This window comes from Takifugu rubripes, chromosome 4, assembly GCF_901000725.2.
Source record: "Takifugu rubripes chromosome 4, fTakRub1.2, whole genome shotgun sequence".
NCBI lineage: Eukaryota > Metazoa > Chordata > Actinopteri > Tetraodontiformes > Tetraodontidae > Takifugu > Takifugu rubripes.
The window spans coordinates 12,098,787-12,118,328 of NC_042288.1; the positions used below are offsets into that span (position 1 = coordinate 12,098,787).

Consider the following 19,542-nt stretch of genomic DNA (forward strand, 5'->3'; position numbering starts at 1 on the left):
AATATTATTAATGAGGGGAAATGAGCTCCTTGGTGGAGGTCTGCCCTCTCCGAGTGCTTTGCCTCTGCTTTAGTTTGAAATCAGTTTTCAAAGTCTCATTTTTGTTCCTTCCCCTCCTTTAACCATCCAGAATGATGGACATCATAAGTTAGAAACAAGTCGCGGTTGAACTCTTCTTCTTTCGTCAAATAATATGTGAGAACAGCGCAGATGTTTTTTTTTTTTTTTTTAAATAAACTTTATTTGTATTGTCTTCATTCCACTGGCGGGGAGGAGGAGGGGGCGGAGCCTGAATTCCAAAGTGGACCGAGTTTCCTCCCAACACGTCACTCCGGGATAGGCTGCGACTATCAACACCGCCGAGTCGACGGGCTCCCAGGCTGGTTACCCACCCCTTCTACGGTAAGCAAAACCTTAAAAGCCGTCGAAATTACCCACTCATAAGAAGAACTAGTTTCTTTTCAACCGTATGCGCCACATTTGGGAGCGCTTGCCTGGCCGTGCTACGAACAGCGATGCTCGCACAACTGCGGCGGAAACTTTTGTCTTGAAGGCCTTGTTGTCGGCTGCAACAGGTCCGCGACACACTTGGCGTCAATAGAAATGTTCATTTTAGAAGTCTTGTTTTAATCTGAGTGACCGTGTGTTACCTCTTTTTTTTTTTTTTTAAATCCAGAACGGGACCTCCGAGCAGGAGAAAGTAGCCCTACCCGTCGCGGGTTTAGACTGGAGGATTAAAGTGATCGCCAGCCCCGCAGCTTTCGTCGAAACTACCAGCGAGGATTCATGTTGTACTGGTTAGCTAAATGCGGTACGAAGCTAAAATGATGCCGGTGAGTACTAGATTTATTCCCGCAACTTCCAGCGGTCTCCCCGGTGGTCGTGTTGTCGACACAACGATGCCGCAGTGTTGCCACCACCGCGAACGAAGTGGACATTTAAACATCGCCATGGCGAATTAATGTTTGGCATTTTGCGCCTCGGGCAAGGTGTGCCGATTTTAATTACGTCATTATAGCGTTTATTTAAAGGGGTGTTCACGTGTGTGGTTACAGGCAAATTCCATGCGCGTTTATTAAACGCTTAAATCTGTTTAAACCCCTCCGTGCGTGGTTTGGGCACATTAATAATCTAAGTTCATCTCTATTCTGTTGATCTGTACAGTAGCAGGTGTTAATTTTACCCCGGACACAAGCAAAGTCATCGTCCTTATCATCATCCCAGCACTTATTTGCCTTGGCTCTGCGTGTTCTCAATTATGGAACATTAGATTCCTTATTTAAAATGTTATCTGCTCTCGGGAAGCTGCGTCTCTGCCAGGTAACTCCTGTTCGTATACTGTATATCTGCCTCAGTAAATCTCCTTGATCAGTGGATTAATCATTTGTAGCAGTGTTTGGAAGAAGCCTGGCCGGTGCGTGACCTCAGTCAGCCAGTCCCATTCAGCCATTTGTTAACAATCTCTCTTTTTGTCTAAACTAAATTTTTGCCCCTGGAGGAAATGTTTCCCTTTGGCCACATTAGATCTATCACAGTTTTCTCACCTGGGTGTATTTGGATGTTTGAATAAGATACAGCTACTAGTTTCCACTTGATAAACGCCTCGACACAACCGGCTTTGTTGCACGGCATTATCTGAGGGACTGCAGCCGGAGCCTGTGACCCCTCTTGCACGGGCCAGGGGCTCGGAAATGGTGAGAATGTAATGTCGTAATTAGTGGCAGGGATGGTAAATAGGGGGGTCACTGTTTGCCGAACACAATAAGCTGTAGGGGCTCTTTAACAGCATGTTGTGGAGAGCACATTGTTTGTGCGTATGCTGTTGCAGCACGCTGATAAGAGACGCGCACCCATTATTGAATCATACGACAGTATGACTCATTCACCCCTTGTTTACTGACGTCACTGCTCAAAAAACGCCTTTGTTTGATAGATATTTGTTAAGGGCAGAGGTTCAATCTCCGTCTTGGCTGCCCTGACTACTTGGCTACAGGAAAATACTAAAAAAAAAACTGGAGGAAACTCAATTTCCCATCCATCTCCCATGACGCTATGTGATTCCTGTGGAATTTCAAGCATATCACCTCAAAAGAGCTACCTAGTCATCATTATTGAGCATGCTCCTTATTTATCTGTAATGAGCCGCAGCAAGTGTCACTGGTGCCATACTTTGCGCTGGTGAAAATGAGATGTCAGATTTTGCTGCGTGTGTCAACAGAAACCCAAGCAGGAATTCTTTCCAGTCACCAATGAGCCTTTTGTTTTTTCTGTGCGCTAGAATGTAGCGTCTGCAATTAGGCAGTTATCACATCGGTGACAGCGACATTCCAAACGTTCACCCGAGGAATCCATAATTGTATAACTGGTAGAACAGGTGACGTTTAGATTTAATATGATAGCTTAAAGCAGCGCTGTAGGGGAGGAAAAGGCTGAGATTAATTTATCCTACTAGTATCAGAGGGTTTCATTCAAAGCAACATTCATTGAAGGTTGAATTCATCTTTAGTCAAAATCATCGTGTGTATTTGTTATTGAACCTCCTCACAGAAATTAATAATCAAAGTTTAATTGCCTTTAAAACCCCCCATAAATGTTCACATATTTGTATCCCTGTTAGTTATTTCTGTGCGCTTGAAATGTGGGTATGCTGGTTTGAAGGCTCATCTCCCTCCTTTTCATATCGACTTCCATTCCTGTTCCACACAAGTGCAACGTGAACACCGGTTTTATCTGGAGTAGGAATGGAGAAGAAAGCGATAGGCTCAGCACTGCAGTGCAGTCAATGACAAGAGGCGTCCTAATCCAAGTGTCGCAGCCCGCTGCAGCTTCAATGCATCGGACAAGCTGTTTTTTCAAAGATATTGCAGCTGAATGATCGCTGCCGACCTCTCCTTCCCCTTCGCCTCTCGGCCCCCTCGCGCACGTCCAAGAAAGCGAGCGTGAGAGATGACGGGGGCTGCTTTGGCTGGGACTTGCTGCACGAGGCTGCTGCTCCGGCGTGTCATAAACACTCGCTGTAATCGTGTTTAGAGGTGACTCCTCCAACAAGACCAAGTCTGCTCATCTGCCCAGCGCAGCAATATCTGTAATTGGAACTATATTTGTGGACAGAATCCCGCAGCGCTCTGTCTAATCTGGTAAAATGCAGCCGGACGTGGCCCGTCATCTCCAGCTGCTGTCACACTGCCTTACACCCCCTTTAGTTTTCCTGTTTTTCTCCAGTAACAGTGTGTAGTTGGTCATCCCGGAATATTGAGTCAAACCATCTTATTTAATGTGATTGCGTAAATTTGGATGCAATCCTGAGATTAAGTCATGAATGACCTCATACTGTATTTAATGTCGTCGTGTGTAGCAGGGGATGGTGCGAACGTTTACCTGTGAATGTTGTTTGAAAAAACTTAAGATTCAGATTAATAAAGCTCAGTTTATCGGGTATTTTATTCAGAATATACATTAAATGAGTGTAATTTTTGTATCTGCATAACGGAAAGCACTGCCTCATGATTATTTTATACAAAAACTGTTTGAAGATGGGTGTTTAAATCATCTCCTGCATACTGGGAATAAAGCCGTGCAGATTCCAATATACTTTATTGCCTGGAGCACTATGAACTCCAGGATATAAATAACATTCACACGTTTATGCTGATCATAAATCCGGATCCAACAAACCATTTTGTATCAGTCTGCAGTGCCGCCGTCTCCTTTTTTCTTTTTCTTATCTTGTTCTTATCTAAGTAATGTTTGTGGCCTGATCATCACATACCATCTTTGGGTGTGTCTTCCATTTTGCTCCTGTCACTTCCAGCCTATGATAAGCATAGATGATTTCCTACATGAGGCTAAATAGCTTCGATATAAGCTGCACATGTCTGTGCATCTAGGCTCCAGATTTATGGTTTGTCGTACCTCTTCTGGCCCAAAGATGCTGCACCGTGCAGTGGAAGACCAAAATGATGACCTTCCTTAGTGACAACTTCAACTCGGGGAATACAGTTTTATGTAACTGTTATGTTTAAGTGGGTTTTTGATTTGAAAAATCCTGTTATTGCTGGAAATTTCAGTTAAAGCACAAGACTTTGCGAGTTGTCTGTTTATAGCAACCAATGCTGCAGTTATAGACGTTTTGATGTATGTGACCTACCATAGAATTGACTGGCGAAAGCTAATTTCCTTCTGGCCACCACTCAGGTATATTTTATCTGAGCTATCGGTGGGAGTGGCACATACCTATAAACAAACCAATCTGGCATCACTTCTTATTGGCCACTGATACGTCTTTAAGGTGAAGACATCTTTGAGCTCATTCTCACAGAAACTGGAGAGGCTTGAAAAGCCTGTTCAGCTTTGAGCTGCATTCAACCACATCTCCTTAGATGCCTAGATTTCTGACTTTAACACAAATATACTCTGAGTAAGCTGAATCACTGGCAGAAGAGAGGGTTTCCACACGAAGCCACCTTTCATGTAACCAAGGTGAAGTGAGCTTTAGCGTTGTTATTCATGGTTTTTGGTGATTCTCCAGGACCCCTTCAATGAGTAGGTTAAGTGTGTGCTGCCAGCTGCTACCACTCTTTTCCTCTTAGTGCATCTTTTGTCGAGTTATATTCTTTCATGGTTGAGTGATGTACATGTTTACACTTGAGTAAAATGTGACAAAGCATATTTTGATCCTAAATAAAGCACATCTTAAATGATTAAATATGCAGACAGCTAAAAGAACATTGTTTGTTGTGTATTCATCTAGTTGGTGTGTTGTAAAGCCATATATATTTTTAATATTGCAGATTATCTTAATCCCAGAGATATAGCCTGAGTGATTTAGCCTTATAGCTGCTCTGATTCTATCTGCAGGGCAGACTGTGGTGCAAAAGCTTTTTTATAGGTACAAATTCCCATTTGCAGTGCTGACCCATTGCATCAGGCCAAACCACTGGGATATTGCTGATTTAGCTCTAGTAGAATTAGAAATCTGTCATTAAAATGGCAAAACAGGACAGCGGAAGCAGCTTGTCTGCTTCTCCTGTCCTGAGGCGATCTCTTCATCACATGCAGGATAGGAAGTGCAGTCCTTTTTTTTAACATTAACCATTGTGAATCTTTAATGGGCATTGAGGGATTATAGGAAAAATACCACAAAGTCAAACACTTTTGATGATCTGAGGCATCTCGAGCTGTGGAGATGAAGGTCAGCAGCAATGTGCTCACTCATCATTTCCTCCCTGGGTCATTAGATTTAGTGTTTGCTGTTGGTGAGAATCAGGCGGCGTTTGCAGCAGTGACGCTCACAAAACTCCATTTTCCTCCCTTCGGTGTTTCTCTTCAGTCCCCTGCCCCCTCCCTGACTGTGTTCTCCCTTCCACTCTGCAAATATTAACAGGGTCATTTGAAAGTCCCGTGTTGTTGAGAATCCGACAGAGCTCAGATTCAGATTCACGTCACAAACTGTTTCACTTGAATTCCCAGCTACATTTAGACAGATGAGATGTCTTCCACGCACCCAACAGGGGGAAAAAAAGTTCTGTTTTTTTGGGTTTATTCTCCAGGGTGGTCCACCGCTCTGCAATTAGCTTTTGTATGCTGTTGATAAACAGCAGAGTGATGTCTATTTTCAGCTTTTTGTACTGTAGACTACTGACAAGGATGACTAGTTGCTGACTCTGAAATATTTCATTTACATTCCCGTGGAACAAAGCAGTTGAATCAGCCAGTGAAACAATACTCTCTTGTTTCTGCATCATCATGTGACCAAAGTCGTTGCTTTCTGTGTGTGTTTCTGGGGGCCCTTTAAGTGGGGAAGAGTTACTTGGCCACTCATTCACAAAGCTTTATTTAAAGATGAAAGCCAGTCAAAGACACTTATTTAGGGCCACTGTTCATTTTCCCAGCACACCCCACGGTTAAAAAGCAATCCTTGCTCACCCCATGTCCTTTGTGCCTGTGTGACCCCCCCTTGACCTGTTCCCACCAGTTTTCCTGTAGCCATAGCCACTCACAACAGTCACAACTGACTGAGTCAAACACAGAGCTCTCACACACTAATAACAATTATACTGTAACTATGGTGCTTTCTGTCTCGCTTTCACTGTTGATTAAATGAGACTTTTAATGAGTCCTAATTGGTTCATGTCCTCATCTGCGATTAGTTTAGGAAGCATATTCAGCCCTTCCCTAAATGCAGAGTAGAACAATGTTTTTTCTGGGGGATATTACATTACTGTCTGCATTTTAGGAAGTCCCCCAAGCACGTATGCATTCTAAATCTCCTCCATAAACTTGTTAAGCATGAGCGATGCCTGCTGTAAAACAGCTCGGTTTACTGCACAGTTTCATTGTTGTTTCTTCCATACCATTGGTGGAACTAACTGTTTCATTGTTCTCTTTAGATACCAGGGCCTTTTATCCTATGTTCATATTTTTCTTTCTCTTTCCTGTTCTCATCAGATGTTCCTCACAGTATACCTCAGTAACAATGACCAGCATTTTACTGAGGTTCCCATCACCCCTGAGACGCTGTGCCGGGATGTGGTGGAGTTATGCAAGGAACCCGGGGAGACGGACTGCCACCTGTCTGAGATGTGGCGGGGATCGGGTAACTTAGTCTGCCTCTTGACTAATTCTCCACAATGGCGCATATATTTTCAGTCGCTTGCCATTTTTAATTTTGGAATATTACTGCATCTCAGTGGACCTTTATTCATTTTAATGCCAAAAAAGCTGCCTTTCTTTCTTTTTTTTCTCCAAGAAAATTATATATGGAGATTAGCTATCTGGTCAACTACCTCATTTTTGAGCAGGCTTATCTCTTCAGGTCTGCAACACAAATGCAGCAAAGCCCATAATCTCTGTAACAAACATGGTCTCCAAGCCATCTCTCACATCCCTCAGGTGAAGATCGGGGGTTGAGATTTCCTTCCCATCTCAATTTTCCTCCTCCCTTCTTTGAGAGCCGTGAGGTATTCAAAACCAAAGCCAGGCTTCATAGTTGTTTCCATGGTAATGCTCCTATAAGGGGGAATAAAGTGCCAATTACTGTGTTTGAGCACTTTCACAAGGAGTCTGAAAACGGACTACTAACAGCTGAAAAGATTCTAATTTGCATCTGTTTTCCAGCTATATCCTCACTGCTGACTTCAAAACAAAGCAGCTGCATTTAAAATGCAAATCTATAGATGTTAATCAACTTTTCTGCCGCAGTACCTTTATAAAATATCTTAGAACTCACTGAACTCCTTCATTGTATTACCAGTATGTTGTCCTTTTTTGAACAAAGTGTCCTTAGAATGAAGAACCTGCATGATGAATATCTAATGAGCATAATTGCAACCACTTACAGCACACAATTATTTTACTGCCTCACAGGAGGATACATCAGTATTTTAATTTCAAATGGTCACATCTGAATGAACGCGACAGTTGTCTGCACATGTAACCGAACTGTAGTTTGAGAAGCTTCACATCATCGGTGGAATTATATTAAACTTTCACATGTGATTTTGCAAATTCTTACCACAGAGCGAGCTGTTGGTGACGGGGAGAGAATGTTTGACCTTCTCCAACGATGGGGACAACACCGGCCAGAGGTGCGCTTTTTTCTGCGCCACAATCGGGCTCCTAGCCGGGAACAGGGTAAGTGTCTGTTCACTCCTGGAACCAGTCACATCCTACATCTTCCAGAATTAAGAGTTGTACACGATGTACTAAGAACAAGGACGATGTTTGTAGAAGGCATTTGACAACAATATATTAAATTTGATAGATCCCTAAAGCTCTGTAAAATGCATACCTCATTCATTTAAAAAAAGCCTGTCTTTAAAATAGGTCTTTTTTTTTAGGTAGAATAATAGAAGGTAGAATAAAACAATTCCTGCCTACACTCATGTGCTGGCTTTTGAGAACAGGGTGCTGGAGTATGGTACCGGTATTCTAAATTGGTCTGCTTCAAATCCTGCTTTAGTCGTTGGAGTCCAAAGGGTCACATCATCATAAGCCCATTACTTTTCAGTTTCTTTAAGACCACAGAAAACTCTAATATTTAAATCACACGCTATCCTCTCAGCCCTCAGTTACGCAACTAAACCCTTTTACCTCTCACAGCTCAAGTCTGGACTGAGGATTAGATGTCCGCTTTTTCTTCCTGTTATCTTCCTCCTCTTGTTTTCCCACACTCTTACCTTTGCTCTCCTTAGACATTGGGTTACATTTTTGATATTTTTAATCCCAGTCAATAATTTCACTCTTGCGCCTGCTGTGTTTGAATGTAATTTTCTAGAAAGTGTGTAGTTAATGAGTCTTTTCACTGTTGAATTATCAAGTTTCTGATTATATACAGGTGCTTTTTTTCCATCAAATCAATCTAAAACAAATGTATTTAGCATTTAGCATAGCACAGAGCCCCAACTATAGGTCTATTGACAGCCATAAAATGTTCTAAACAGTTGCCATAAGTCAAGGGTCATCTAAAACTATTATGCAAGTTATCCCAGCAAACGTGTACATTCTGTCAAATGCTACATGCATGATTGGATAAAGAGATTCATGCGCTTATTCATATTTCAGATGGTTGTTTTACTTTAAACGTGAGCCTAATTTTAAGTTACAACGCACAGATAGCAGCAAGAAAACTAAAGTCATGCACAAATCACTGTAGATTTAGATCTATTCACCACCGTCCAACAACATTAGAGAAACCTTTAAAACATTAAAACTTTATTTTTGGAAGTCAAGAATGGTGGAATATGTTTAGACAATCAGCTGTATTGATTTTTGGGGAGTGAACTGATAAAGCACACTATGATATTTAAATTGTCCCCTGGTTAGTCTTGTCTAATACATGTTTCCTTTTCTCAGCTGGCTCAAGAGGCTTAGAGCCAAAGAGGAATGGGGTTAAAGCTCCGCAAGACAGACGAATGGAAAATGGGGTGAGTAAAATAAAGGGCATTTGATATTCTGCAATTTTATTTCGTTTGCGTCTTTGGCGAGAAAAAGAAACATGTTACCGTTTCTTCCTTTAAATGTGTATTTAATGATGTGCATTCTCCTCAAAGGTGACCACACCACGCATGGATATGACACTGGCTGAACTACAAGAGATGGCTGCCAGACAGCAGCAGCAGATAGAAGCCCAACAACAGCTACTTGCTTCTAAGGTTTGTGAAAGCACAAGATGAAAGGTTGGAGCGGGTACAGAAATCAGTTGAAACGCAGGATACAAAAGCTGCATTGATGGAGATAAAAGCAAAAGCGAGAGGAGGAGGAGAGGGTCAAAATAATCGGGCAACAATAAAGTAGATGTAGTTATGAGAATGTGGGGAGATACATTACTCAGAAGTATATGGACAAAAGCATGAAAGAGAATGGAATGTACATGTAGGCTCTGACTCACAGGTGATATATGGATGCCTGAAACTGCCGCCTGCCTTTTCTTTCCTGTCTGGACTCATCTGGTAGTTTATTACTTTTTGTCCATCATTTCCGTTGCTTGTTAGCTGTCAACTAGCAACAGAGACTCGGTTTTGTGTTTCCAATTCTTTTGGGTAAATTGTATTTTGATGCACTGATGAAGACAGTGGAAGAAAACAGCTAAAGAAACTGCATCTATGTAGTTCTGTAAACTTGCACCACAGGTTTCTAGGTTTTGTCCTTGGCTCACTTTTGCATTCCAAACTATGCAAGTGTTCTCACTGTATGCCCGAGGATAAAGGAGCAAGTTAAAAGTTAAGTTTAAAATAAACTGACATTACCATTTTTAAACAAAGCGTGTGTTCTTTTTTCGAACAGGGAACATCTATTATGTGTCAGTTAATATTGATATTTTAATTACTCACCATCCAATGTTCTTTTAAACCCTATGTTCTTTTAAACCCTATTTACAACGTGAGCATGTTCTCTGTGGTAGAGTACTCACGAAAAAAGTTAACAAAGAGGTGTTTGTTTAGTCGTCGTGCTGACCTTTGCTCCCCGGTCCCGGTTATCCCCAGGAGCAGCGACTGCGTTACTTGAAGCAGCAGGAGCAGCGTCAGCTTCAACAGGCCTCTGAACAGGAGAAGCTGCAGCGCCTTCGAGAGAATATCGACAATCAGGAAACGCGACTCAAGAAGGTGCGGGCCCTCAAGGGCCAGGTGGAGCAGAAGCGCCTCAGCAATGGCAAACTGGGTAAGCCCATCAGTGCGCTCATTTAGTTTGGCATAGAATGCACGACAAGTTCAAGTCTTATTTGAGGATTTGATGATTTCCTCCCCCTTGTTGCTTCTGTCTGTCTTTGGTTCCCTGTCTCCACTTCACTCATTCCCTCCAGTGGAGGAGATAGAACAGATGAACAACCTATTCCAGCAGAAGCAGCGAGAACTAGTGATGGCTGCCACCAAGGTTGAGGAACTGAACCGACAGCTGGAACTGCTTAAAACTAGCAAAATGGAAAACTTCAATGACAACCAGAGCTCTGTGGCAGAGTTAGACCGCCTCTATAAGGAGCTGCAGGTGTGCAAAAAAGAGATCTTTTAGGGGAAAAAAAATCTGCATCACTACACATTGCAGCTTGTAAGTTCTTGTTTTTTTTAACATTGAATAAGGTATTTTTATTTCTTCTTTTACCTTGCTGCATGACAGCTGAGGAATAAGCTCAACCAGGATCAAAACTCCAAGTTACAGCAACAGAGGGAGAACTTGAACAAACGCAACCTCGAGATAGTTTCCATGGACAAACGCATCAGTGAGCTCCGGGATCGGCTGTGGAAGAAAAAGGCAGCCCTGCAGCAAAAGGAGAACTTGCCTGTAAGTATTGTTTTCATATAGAATGTATAATCATAACAGGACAGAGAATGTCATCCTACATAACGTCCTACATAACGTGACTTATTTTAATAACAATTAATGAGACTGCATTTGTGGATGTCTACAAGTTTGTAATGTAAATGGATTTAGCCAGAGCTCCCTCTAGTGGTAACGAACGCTATCTGTATCTCTACATCTGAAAGCCGGAGATGTCCTGGTTCTCAGAATCCAGCTATGCCAGTGTAAGGCACCGCAACCTCGTCTAACCTCTTGGTGGAAAAATCACTTTGACTCCCCAACTTCTATCTTCCTAGTTCTACAATTTGATCTCTCTCTGTCAAAATTAGTTGGTAGGACTGATCATTGTTTCAATCACATCACAGAGGTCACACAACCATTTCTACAGTCAGCTTCTCCATCCCATCTGGCAGTATAAAAAAAATCCTGGTGATGAGGGAGGAGCAATGAGCACTGGCCGATGGGCAGGAATGTCAGAGGAGACGTTATCTTTTCTGGCTGCTCCCGACAGGAAAAAGCAAAACGCCGAGAAGAAATCTTACTGATACATTTTGGCTTTTCAAAAAACAGGGGTTCATCACATCACTAATTAAATGCCTATGAATGTTTTGTGATTACTGCCTGGTTTCGCCATGCTCCTGGGTCTCTCTGACCCTATCCAGGAGTTATGTATGCCGGTTGCGATGGGACTGATCCTGCTCACTAAGACTTGAGAAATAAAGGGAACGGGCATATTCATTCTGACGGTGTGATGGATAATTTTGTGTTTTCAAAGGTCAAAGGTCAAGGTCAAATAACTTGTGGTTTTACTCTTCTTCCTGTGGCAGTTTAAATCAGCATGTTCTCCTGCATAGAACGTTCTCTTATATAACAAGGGTGTTAGTCTGGTCTTGAATAATCGACTACTCAAACACTGTAATTTCAGAAGTATTCATTTACTTCTTTTCTCCGATGTAACTACTGTTTTGGTAGAATATTTAGTATTTTCCTATCAAGGGTACTGTTCTGCACTTCAAAGGAGTTTCAATACACTAAATTGATGACAGCCCAATTTCTCACTACAGAACACAGAAAGGTGTGTGCATGTGTGCGTGCATGTGTTGGAGCTGAGGGTATCGATAGGTTCTAGCAAGGAGGTGGTTTACTCACCACTGTGCTTGGAATCCTAATGAGCAGATCCATTTACATCAGTACAAAGACGCAGAACATCCAAGCTACTCTCCTCAACTGGAGGGGCGAGTGTGTGAGTGGCATCGGCCCACAGCAGTAATAACTATACTGACTGAAGAGCTGCCAGACCCAAGTCACAGCACTCTGCCTGGGATGACTAGTTCAGGGAACATCACGAGGCGAATATTCAGTTGGAGGAGGTAGCTTATTCGGCATTTTGAATTGCTATTGCATATTTGTGTTTTTTTTTTTGTTTTCCAAGAATGGCTATCCTGGTAGAGAATGGGCTTCAAAAGACACTCATCCTCAGGTAATTCATCCGTTAATAGAACCAAATTTTATGTATATGTTCGTGAGAAGCGGAGGTTTTTGCCACTTTCTTGCATCAACCTCGAATAATTTGAAAAATAATTTTTTTGTAAGATGTATTTTATTGGAGACAGGGATGATGTTTTTATGGTCCGTTAAAACAGTTTTACAACAGTTATAATCTATATTTAATGCTTTTTCTGTATAAATGGTAGATTATTTATTTTAAAAAAAAAAGAAGCTATCCGTTCGAGTGGGTCTAGGCAGGTCTTACAGAGGACAGGTTAAATATTTTCTTATGTGTGACCCTACCACTAGTGTCAGCTGAAATTTGGCTAAATTGGAGGGGGGGGGCACTTTCATGTCGACATAATGGCATCAACCTGGTTTTCCATCCCTCACTGGCCCTTCTGCGCAATTGTCCCTTCTGGAAATACATCTACCGTACTGTTATAGATTCTTCCTGTTTGTTAAAAAATTATAATTTTTTAAAAATCGTAATCCTTTTTAATACACAGCTGCCCACTGATGGACAAGCCGGTCAGCACACAGGCCCATCTCGGGTCGCGGCGGTCGGCCCTTACATCCAGTCATCCACCATGCCCCGTGGCCAAGTGAGGCAAGACCCGTTGGTAAAACCAGCTTACCCAGACGGCACCGCCACCCTACCAGCTCACGACCCCAGAAGCCACTCGGGCACAGGTGAATATGTAGTCAGACAATACAGGCGTTCACTGAGCTGCCATTTCTTCAGGCTCCATTGTTACTACCGGTATATTTAAGTTAAATCTGACAGTTGATCAGATCACAATTAAACAGAACTTTTCCCGATAGTTCATTGTGTATGTCGTAAGAGAGTTGATGACTTGTAGTTACAGTTTTAATCGATGTCCTGCAGCTGGAACAGAGGAGTCACAGGCACCTGATTGTTGTGATGTCACCCTTAGCTCGGAAGGTACTGAGTTACCTTCTGGATGGTGTGCTGTGGTCTTTCATTGCTGAGCCTCCACGTCTCAGTCTTTTTTCCTTCCTTAATACGATCTGCTGTGGAGTGTCTTTGTCTGTTTCTCTTCAATTGCATTAGTTTGCACAGCTGTGGTGACATAGTGATTTATCTATACACAGGAAAATCATCAGATATGATGATTGTTGCACATACGTCCCTTTATTATATTTCTTATGATCAATCATGGCAGACTAGATCAGCACATCCAATGCAAATGCCTTTTTCAGGCTCTTTATGCAGGGGTTTTTCCACTCTGCATCACTAAATCACAAGTGCATTTCATGGTATTAAAAATGTATGATCTGGCTACAGAATTAATTGCAACAACCAGCAGAGGAGGGAATTGCCTCTCCATTCTTCCTTTTCTTTCCTCCTCATTAGCCACTGTTTTTAACTGCACAACCATATAAAAGAAGAAAGCCTGCTGAGTTAAATTGCAGAATTTGGAGATAAAAAGGATATAAATAGGCTTATGTCAAGTTCAATTTAAGCAGCGATATGTTGTGTAGTGTATAGAAGGCTACTGAAGCCCACCTTGGTTTCTGTGGCCCGTCAGTGGGGGGTCCTGTCCAGGCTCGCCAACATGTCTGACACAAAGGGAGAGTAAGGCAAATCTGTTTGTTTTTTCTTGTCTTTCCAATGCGCCTTCCTCAGAAGCCGTGTTGTTGTTTAAGCCTCTGAAAGAGCTGCGGGCTAAGAGAAAAGGTACACACCTGGTTGGTCTGCATGCTTGTGCATTTTTAGAAACTTTTTTTATCAGTGTGTGGTTTGTATGAGAGTAAATCTCTCTGAGAAGATGAAAAGGCTGAAACTATTCATCTTTGCCTCGTGTCCAGTGAGCGTCCTTTGCTGTTTCTGTGTGAAAGTGTGCGGTTCGAGCTTGTGTCTCACTGAACGGGTCGGTTGAAACAGATGACCTTCAGTCAAACTGGCGTCCTGTGTTGATTCTGACAAACGCGCTGGGATGTTGTGAGCAGAATCTTTCTGTGTTACTTTAAGGGTAAGGAGAGCTGTTTGCATCCCCGTTACTCCACTGGACATCATTGAGTTTACATCATTTTTAAAGATAACCCTGTTGGCCCTCTGTTTCTCAGGTTATACAGTAGGTTATCGCTCACTGGGGTCTCATCATTTGATTGAGGATATCTGAATTCAAAATGTCACTTCAGATTACAATAAACAATCTTTTGCCTGGATGTGAACTTGGTTTATTGTATTGATCTTGACAAATGATAGATAACTAGTTGCGTTTGGTGTTGTGCAGTAATTGTCATCTGCTGCAGATCTGCATTCATCATTATGCAAATAATTGACACCTGATGTGATGTGTAAATACATTTCAATATATCTTCATTCTCTTTTTTTCTCCCTTATTCTCTTCTAATGTGCCTGCATTAGGACTTCAGCCATCCAAGCTGGCAGACTGGAGTTCTTCAGGTCCAGAATGTAAGGCCAATGGTCACGGTTCATCTTCCACGCTGCCACGAATGAGCTCTCTGTCCACTGCAGCTGCAGAACAAGGTAGAGAACATAGACATGGCCGCGGGGCCTAAAATCTGGAAAACCAACACATGCAATGACAGGCTGTGCTCAAATGATTTGGTTTAGACTTTTATGATTCACACTTTCATGGCATTAACCTTAATACTGCTTCTTCATCTGCTCCTCTCATAGATGATATTAAACTGAAGGGGGACAGGAAAGTGCGTCCATTTTCCATGTTTGAGCCAACAGAGGTTCCCACCACCTCACTACGGAAAAACCAGAGCAGCGACGATCTGGTCAGAGATGCTCAGGTGAGATGAAAACAGGATTTTTCTTCTCTGGGGAAAGAAACACCATCCACATTTTCCCCACCTATGACGTCTGTATTGTGGTTCAATATTTGTTAAGCACAAATATTACCAGACAGGATGTCTATTAGTGTAGCATATATTCTAATTTGCCGTTTCTTTCCTCATCTCCATTTCTTTAGTCTGCTCCAAAAGCTCCAGTCAAAGTGCCCCCTCCTGTCCCCACCAAACCCAAAGGCCCCACAATTGTGCCATACTGCAAGCCAGGGCTCAACACGGGAACCTTCCCTAAAGCCAAGCCCCACAACCAGCAGCCCCAGAGTGCACAGGGCCGCAGCCCTCTCCTACCCTCTCAGAGCCAGACTCTCCCCCTCCCCACGAAGCAGGACACCCCACCTGCGGCAACAGTACGCCCCTTCACTCCAGAACTACCCTCTTCCAAAGACTCCAGCCTGAGTAAGCCGCAGACCTTAGCAGCCAGTTCCATCTACTCCATGTACACGCAGCAGCCTGGCACAGGGAAGCCCTTCCAGCCTGGGGTGCAGGGAGCTCTCAACAGGTCTCAAAGCCGCACAAACGGATTTGTCAGCGGTAAGAAGCAACACTACTTTATTTGTTCAACACCGTTGCAGCAACACTCTCGCAGAAGTGACTAGCCTGTATGGCCCGAATAGGATTTTATCATTTTAGTTGCTGTTCGTTTTCTGCATGTGGATGAAAAGTCTTCACTCCTGTTTCCTGTGTTTTATTCTAGTTTATGGAAAACCGGTCATTCCGAGTGGAGGCTCCCCACATCCTGAAAACCCTTACATGGAACGTCGCTCCCCTGCCCCGGAATCTGAAGTAGACCACAGCGGAGCGAATGGTGTTGCTCCACACCTTCCTGAGGGCCCTCAGCCTGAAACGGAACGCATCCCCCGGCCCCTCAGCCCCACCAAGCTACTTCCCTTCATTTCCAACCCCTACAGGCATCAGAGTGATGGCGACCTGGAAGCTCTAAGGAAAAAACTTTACAATGCTCCGAGGCCATTGAAGAAGCGAAGCTCCATCACCGAACCCGAGGGTCCGGCAGGGCCCAACATTCAGAAATTGCTCTACCAAAAAACCACACTGGCAGCTATGGAGACCACTGTGACCACACCAACCACTCCCACCTTCGCCGGTGAAGCAGAGAAGGCAGCAGAGGAGTCTGTGGCGCCTCCTGCTCCGAGTCCTTTGGAGAACAACCCCCCAGAGATGGGACAGATGCTGGAGGAAGAAAACCTGCCTTCTCACATCTCAGGGGGCACCATCCCCATTCCCCCTCCTGCTGACCAGACCAAACCGCCTCCAGTAATTCCAGAGAGCGAGCAAATTATCCCTCCTCCTCCTCCATCTCACCCAGCGCCCAGGTTTGACGACGCCCTCTTCCCACCTCCACCCCCTCCTGGCTTGGACGACATGCCCAGCCTACCTCCTCCACCTCCAGAAGGTTTCCTAGAGGAGTTCCCTCCCTACCCTCCACCCCCGTACCCCAGTGGAGCGGAACAGGACAGCCTGGGAGATGACACCTTTAACATGAAGGCACCGGAGATCACCGGCCAGTTCACGTTACCACCGGTATGATTCATCATTCTTCACTGCTGCGTCCTCATTTTCTTTGTATGTTCTGTTGTTTTCCTCCATTGAGAGTATTTTTTATTGATCACTGCAGGTCGCAGTGTAGGTTTCTTTGATTGTTTGCTAGCGCTAATTGTATCTAAGCCTCGTCACACGTCCGTTGTCGGTTAGTTCCTCATGACGCGCTGCACCAGTGATACGCTGCTATGTTATGCAAACAGGTAATACCTAATGAGTGCTTCCATTGTTTCCTCAGAAAATAGGCCTCCTTCAGCTTCCAGTAAGAGGATACCATCCCGTTTTTGCTACTTTGTGCGTTAAAAGCAAACAGTGCTGCATGCTGTTGTTAATCTGTGAGTGAGTTCTTTGTCGGGAAAGAGACGCGTTTTACCCTAATAAGGCCCAGCAATAACAAAGGTTTTATGGCCTATTTTCTCAGCAGTTCCCTTGTTTTGTCATGTCCAGTCAAATCCATGTGGTTGCATAATCAGGGTTTCAGCAAAAGGAGTGTGTTTATACAGCTTGTGTTAATAACCCGGATCACCAAAAGGCGTGGAACATTTATTCCATTTCAGCCGTGCTGCAAAGGAGAATAGACACTTCCACCATAGCTGGAAGGATTCAGCGTGCAACGCTACATCCTGGGGCTGTAAATTTACGTCTGAGGGTTGAGATCACTGTGTGATGTGCGATCGCGGTTGTGTGTTTAGGGAAAGAGGACCAACTTGCGTAAACTTGGATCCGAACGCATTGATCACAGCATGAGGGTGAAGTTCAACCCCCTGGCTCTGCTGCTGGACTCTTCTCTGGAGGGAGAATTTGACCTGGTCCAGAGAATCATCTATGAAGTAAGACGTCGTCTCTTTAAAAAAACGTCTTTCCTCTCTCTCCTTCCTCGGCTACTTTATATCATTTGAAAACGGTTTAAACGGCCGATTTTAGATTTTTTTGATCTCCACAGGTTGAGGATCCCAGTCTGCCTAATGATGAAGGCATCACCGCTCTGCACAACGCCGTCTGCGCCGGCCACACCGAGATCGTCAAGTTCCTGGTTCAGTTTGGCGTCAACGTGAACGCTGCTGACAGTGACGGATGGTGAGTTTTCCAGCGTTTGAATCCCGCGAAAACCTTTCCTTCCCAGATGACTTTAATTGATTTATTATTCTTTTTTTAAACACGACATCAGGACACCTCTTCACTGCGCCGCGTCCTGCAACAACGTGCAAGTGTGCAAGTTCCTGGTGGAGTCGGGGGCGGCGGTGTTCGCCATGACGTACAGCGACATGCAGACGGCTGCTGACAAGTGCGAAGAGATGGAAGAAGGCTACACCCAGTGCTCTCAGTTCCTCTATGGTCAGTAAAGGCTGGTTTAACTTCATCAGGTGTTCGTTTCAAATGCTAAATTGTGAGTTTCTGATGTTTTGCATATTTAATTAAAATGATCCTCCCCCCCCAGGAGTGCAAGAGAAGATGGGCATCATGAACAGGGGTATGGTCTACGGGCTGTGGGACTACGCTGGTGAAAACCCTGACGAACTGCCCTTCCACGAGGGCGACTGTATGACCATCGTCCGCAGGGAAGACGAGGATGAAATCGACTGGTGGTGGGCGCACATGGGCGACACGGAGGGATACATTCCTCGCAACCTCCTCGGGGTGAGTCACGAGTCGGAGCCATTACCGCTGAGGTGGCGGCGATATCGGGAGTGTGTTTCCTAATGCCTCGTTATCTTGCAGCTCTACCCCAGGATAAAGCCAAGACAGAGAACCCTGGCCTGAAGCACCAACACCCCCGCACAATCTGCTCTGCTACACATCAAAACACACCAACAAAAGGACTAGGAAAGAGGACGCAGCCGAAACGAAGAGATGACCTCACATATGAAGGATTGAAGTATGAACTCTGGCACTTTTTTATGTACCTACAACAGAAGCATTGTCCCTTTATCCCTGTTGGCAATTTCTGCATCATTCCTCTGTTTCTGCTGTTTTTATATGACTGTATGAAGCTATTTCTAAAGTGACAGGAGCCCAAATGATGGGATATAAATGGAACTAGCAGTATTTTTGTTGCCTGTTTTTCTTTTTTTCTTTTTTTTACATCTTTAGCTACCCTTTCAAAACTTCTGGGCCGATTGATTTTGTGACACACTTGGACACCACTACAGCGTCAACGGAGTGTGTAAGCAGGACGACAAGGCTTTTGAAAACACTACAGTACTGTGACAATCTTCAGGGGCTCATGTTATCTACTACGCCCTTGTGTGTGTGTGTGTGCGCGTGTGTGTGTGTATGCGCTAGTGGAGTCGAGCTACGTGCCACAGTTTTCGATTTCTCTCTCCAGTCGTTGCTATTTTGAAAACCAATAAGTTTTCCTGCAACGGTGCATCGTTGAGATGCCACAAATGCTCTGTGTACATATATTTCTACCACGTGTACTAGTGAAATATTACTGTAGGAGTAGTATTGAGTAAAGTGAATCTTCAATCACCTAAGAGGCCCTTTGACAGATGTGAGGCAATACGGATCTATATTTTATTACAAACATTCCATGGCTAAAGAAGAAGCAGGAGAATAGTACTGTACATGTCTTTAGTCACTTTTGACATCACAAAATGACAAAATCAGGAAAAAAAAAAAAGAGACCACAATCGTATAAACTGCACTCACCACACATCTGTTAATGTAGATGTATTTATTTTTCTTACTTTTTCTTTTGCTCTCTTTTTTTTGTCTTAATCAAAAATATGTTGTAGCATTTCAAACATTTACAATAAAATACTTTGTATTAATTTTACATTGTTGTTCTTCATTGGACCATCGGTGTTGATTTGTTTTCCAGTGGTAGTAAAGGTGAGCAGATTCCAGTTA

General features: G+C 43.6%; 1 protein-coding gene across 2 annotated transcripts; it reads left to right on the forward strand.

The window, feature by feature from the left end:
- The first annotated feature begins 258 nt into the window (after positions 1 to 258).
- Positions 259 to 19,468, forward strand: LOC101075443 (apoptosis-stimulating of p53 protein 2). 2 transcript variants are annotated; one of them, XM_011603302.2, is made up of 20 exons: positions 259 to 402; positions 677 to 833; positions 6,448 to 6,595; positions 7,519 to 7,632; positions 8,854 to 8,924; positions 9,051 to 9,152; positions 9,984 to 10,158; positions 10,301 to 10,482; positions 10,612 to 10,776; positions 12,227 to 12,274; positions 12,792 to 12,975; positions 14,678 to 14,800; positions 14,954 to 15,075; positions 15,255 to 15,663; positions 15,827 to 16,671; positions 17,382 to 17,519; positions 17,633 to 17,766; positions 17,858 to 18,024; positions 18,128 to 18,327; positions 18,409 to 19,468. In XM_011603302.2, the coding sequence occupies exons 2-20, from the start codon at positions 807 to 809 to the stop codon at positions 18,448 to 18,450; spliced, it is 3,396 nt and encodes a 1,131-aa protein (XP_011601604.1). In that variant the 5' UTR covers positions 259 to 402; positions 677 to 806; the 3' UTR covers positions 18,451 to 19,468. The 2 variants fall into 2 exon arrangements, with proteins under 2 accessions (XP_011601604.1, XP_011601605.1); XM_011603303.2 differs by lacking the exon at positions 12,227 to 12,274.
- Positions 19,469 to 19,542: the final 74 nt, after the last annotated feature.

What these genes read in the sequence shown, in the direction of transcription:
- LOC101075443 (XM_011603302.2), top strand. Translation starts at nt 807, where the DNA reads ATGCGGTACGAAGCTAAAATGATGCCG. An exon ending in GGCTCCTAGCCGGGAACAGG is followed by an intron (nt 7,633 to 8,853) that starts GTAAGTGTCTGT and finishes TCCTTTTCTCAG; the next exon opens with CTGGCTCAAGAGGCTTAGAG. An exon ending in GTGCTCTCAGTTCCTCTATG is followed by an intron (nt 18,025 to 18,127) that starts GTCAGTAAAGGC and finishes CTCCCCCCCCAG; the next exon opens with GAGTGCAAGAGAAGATGGGC.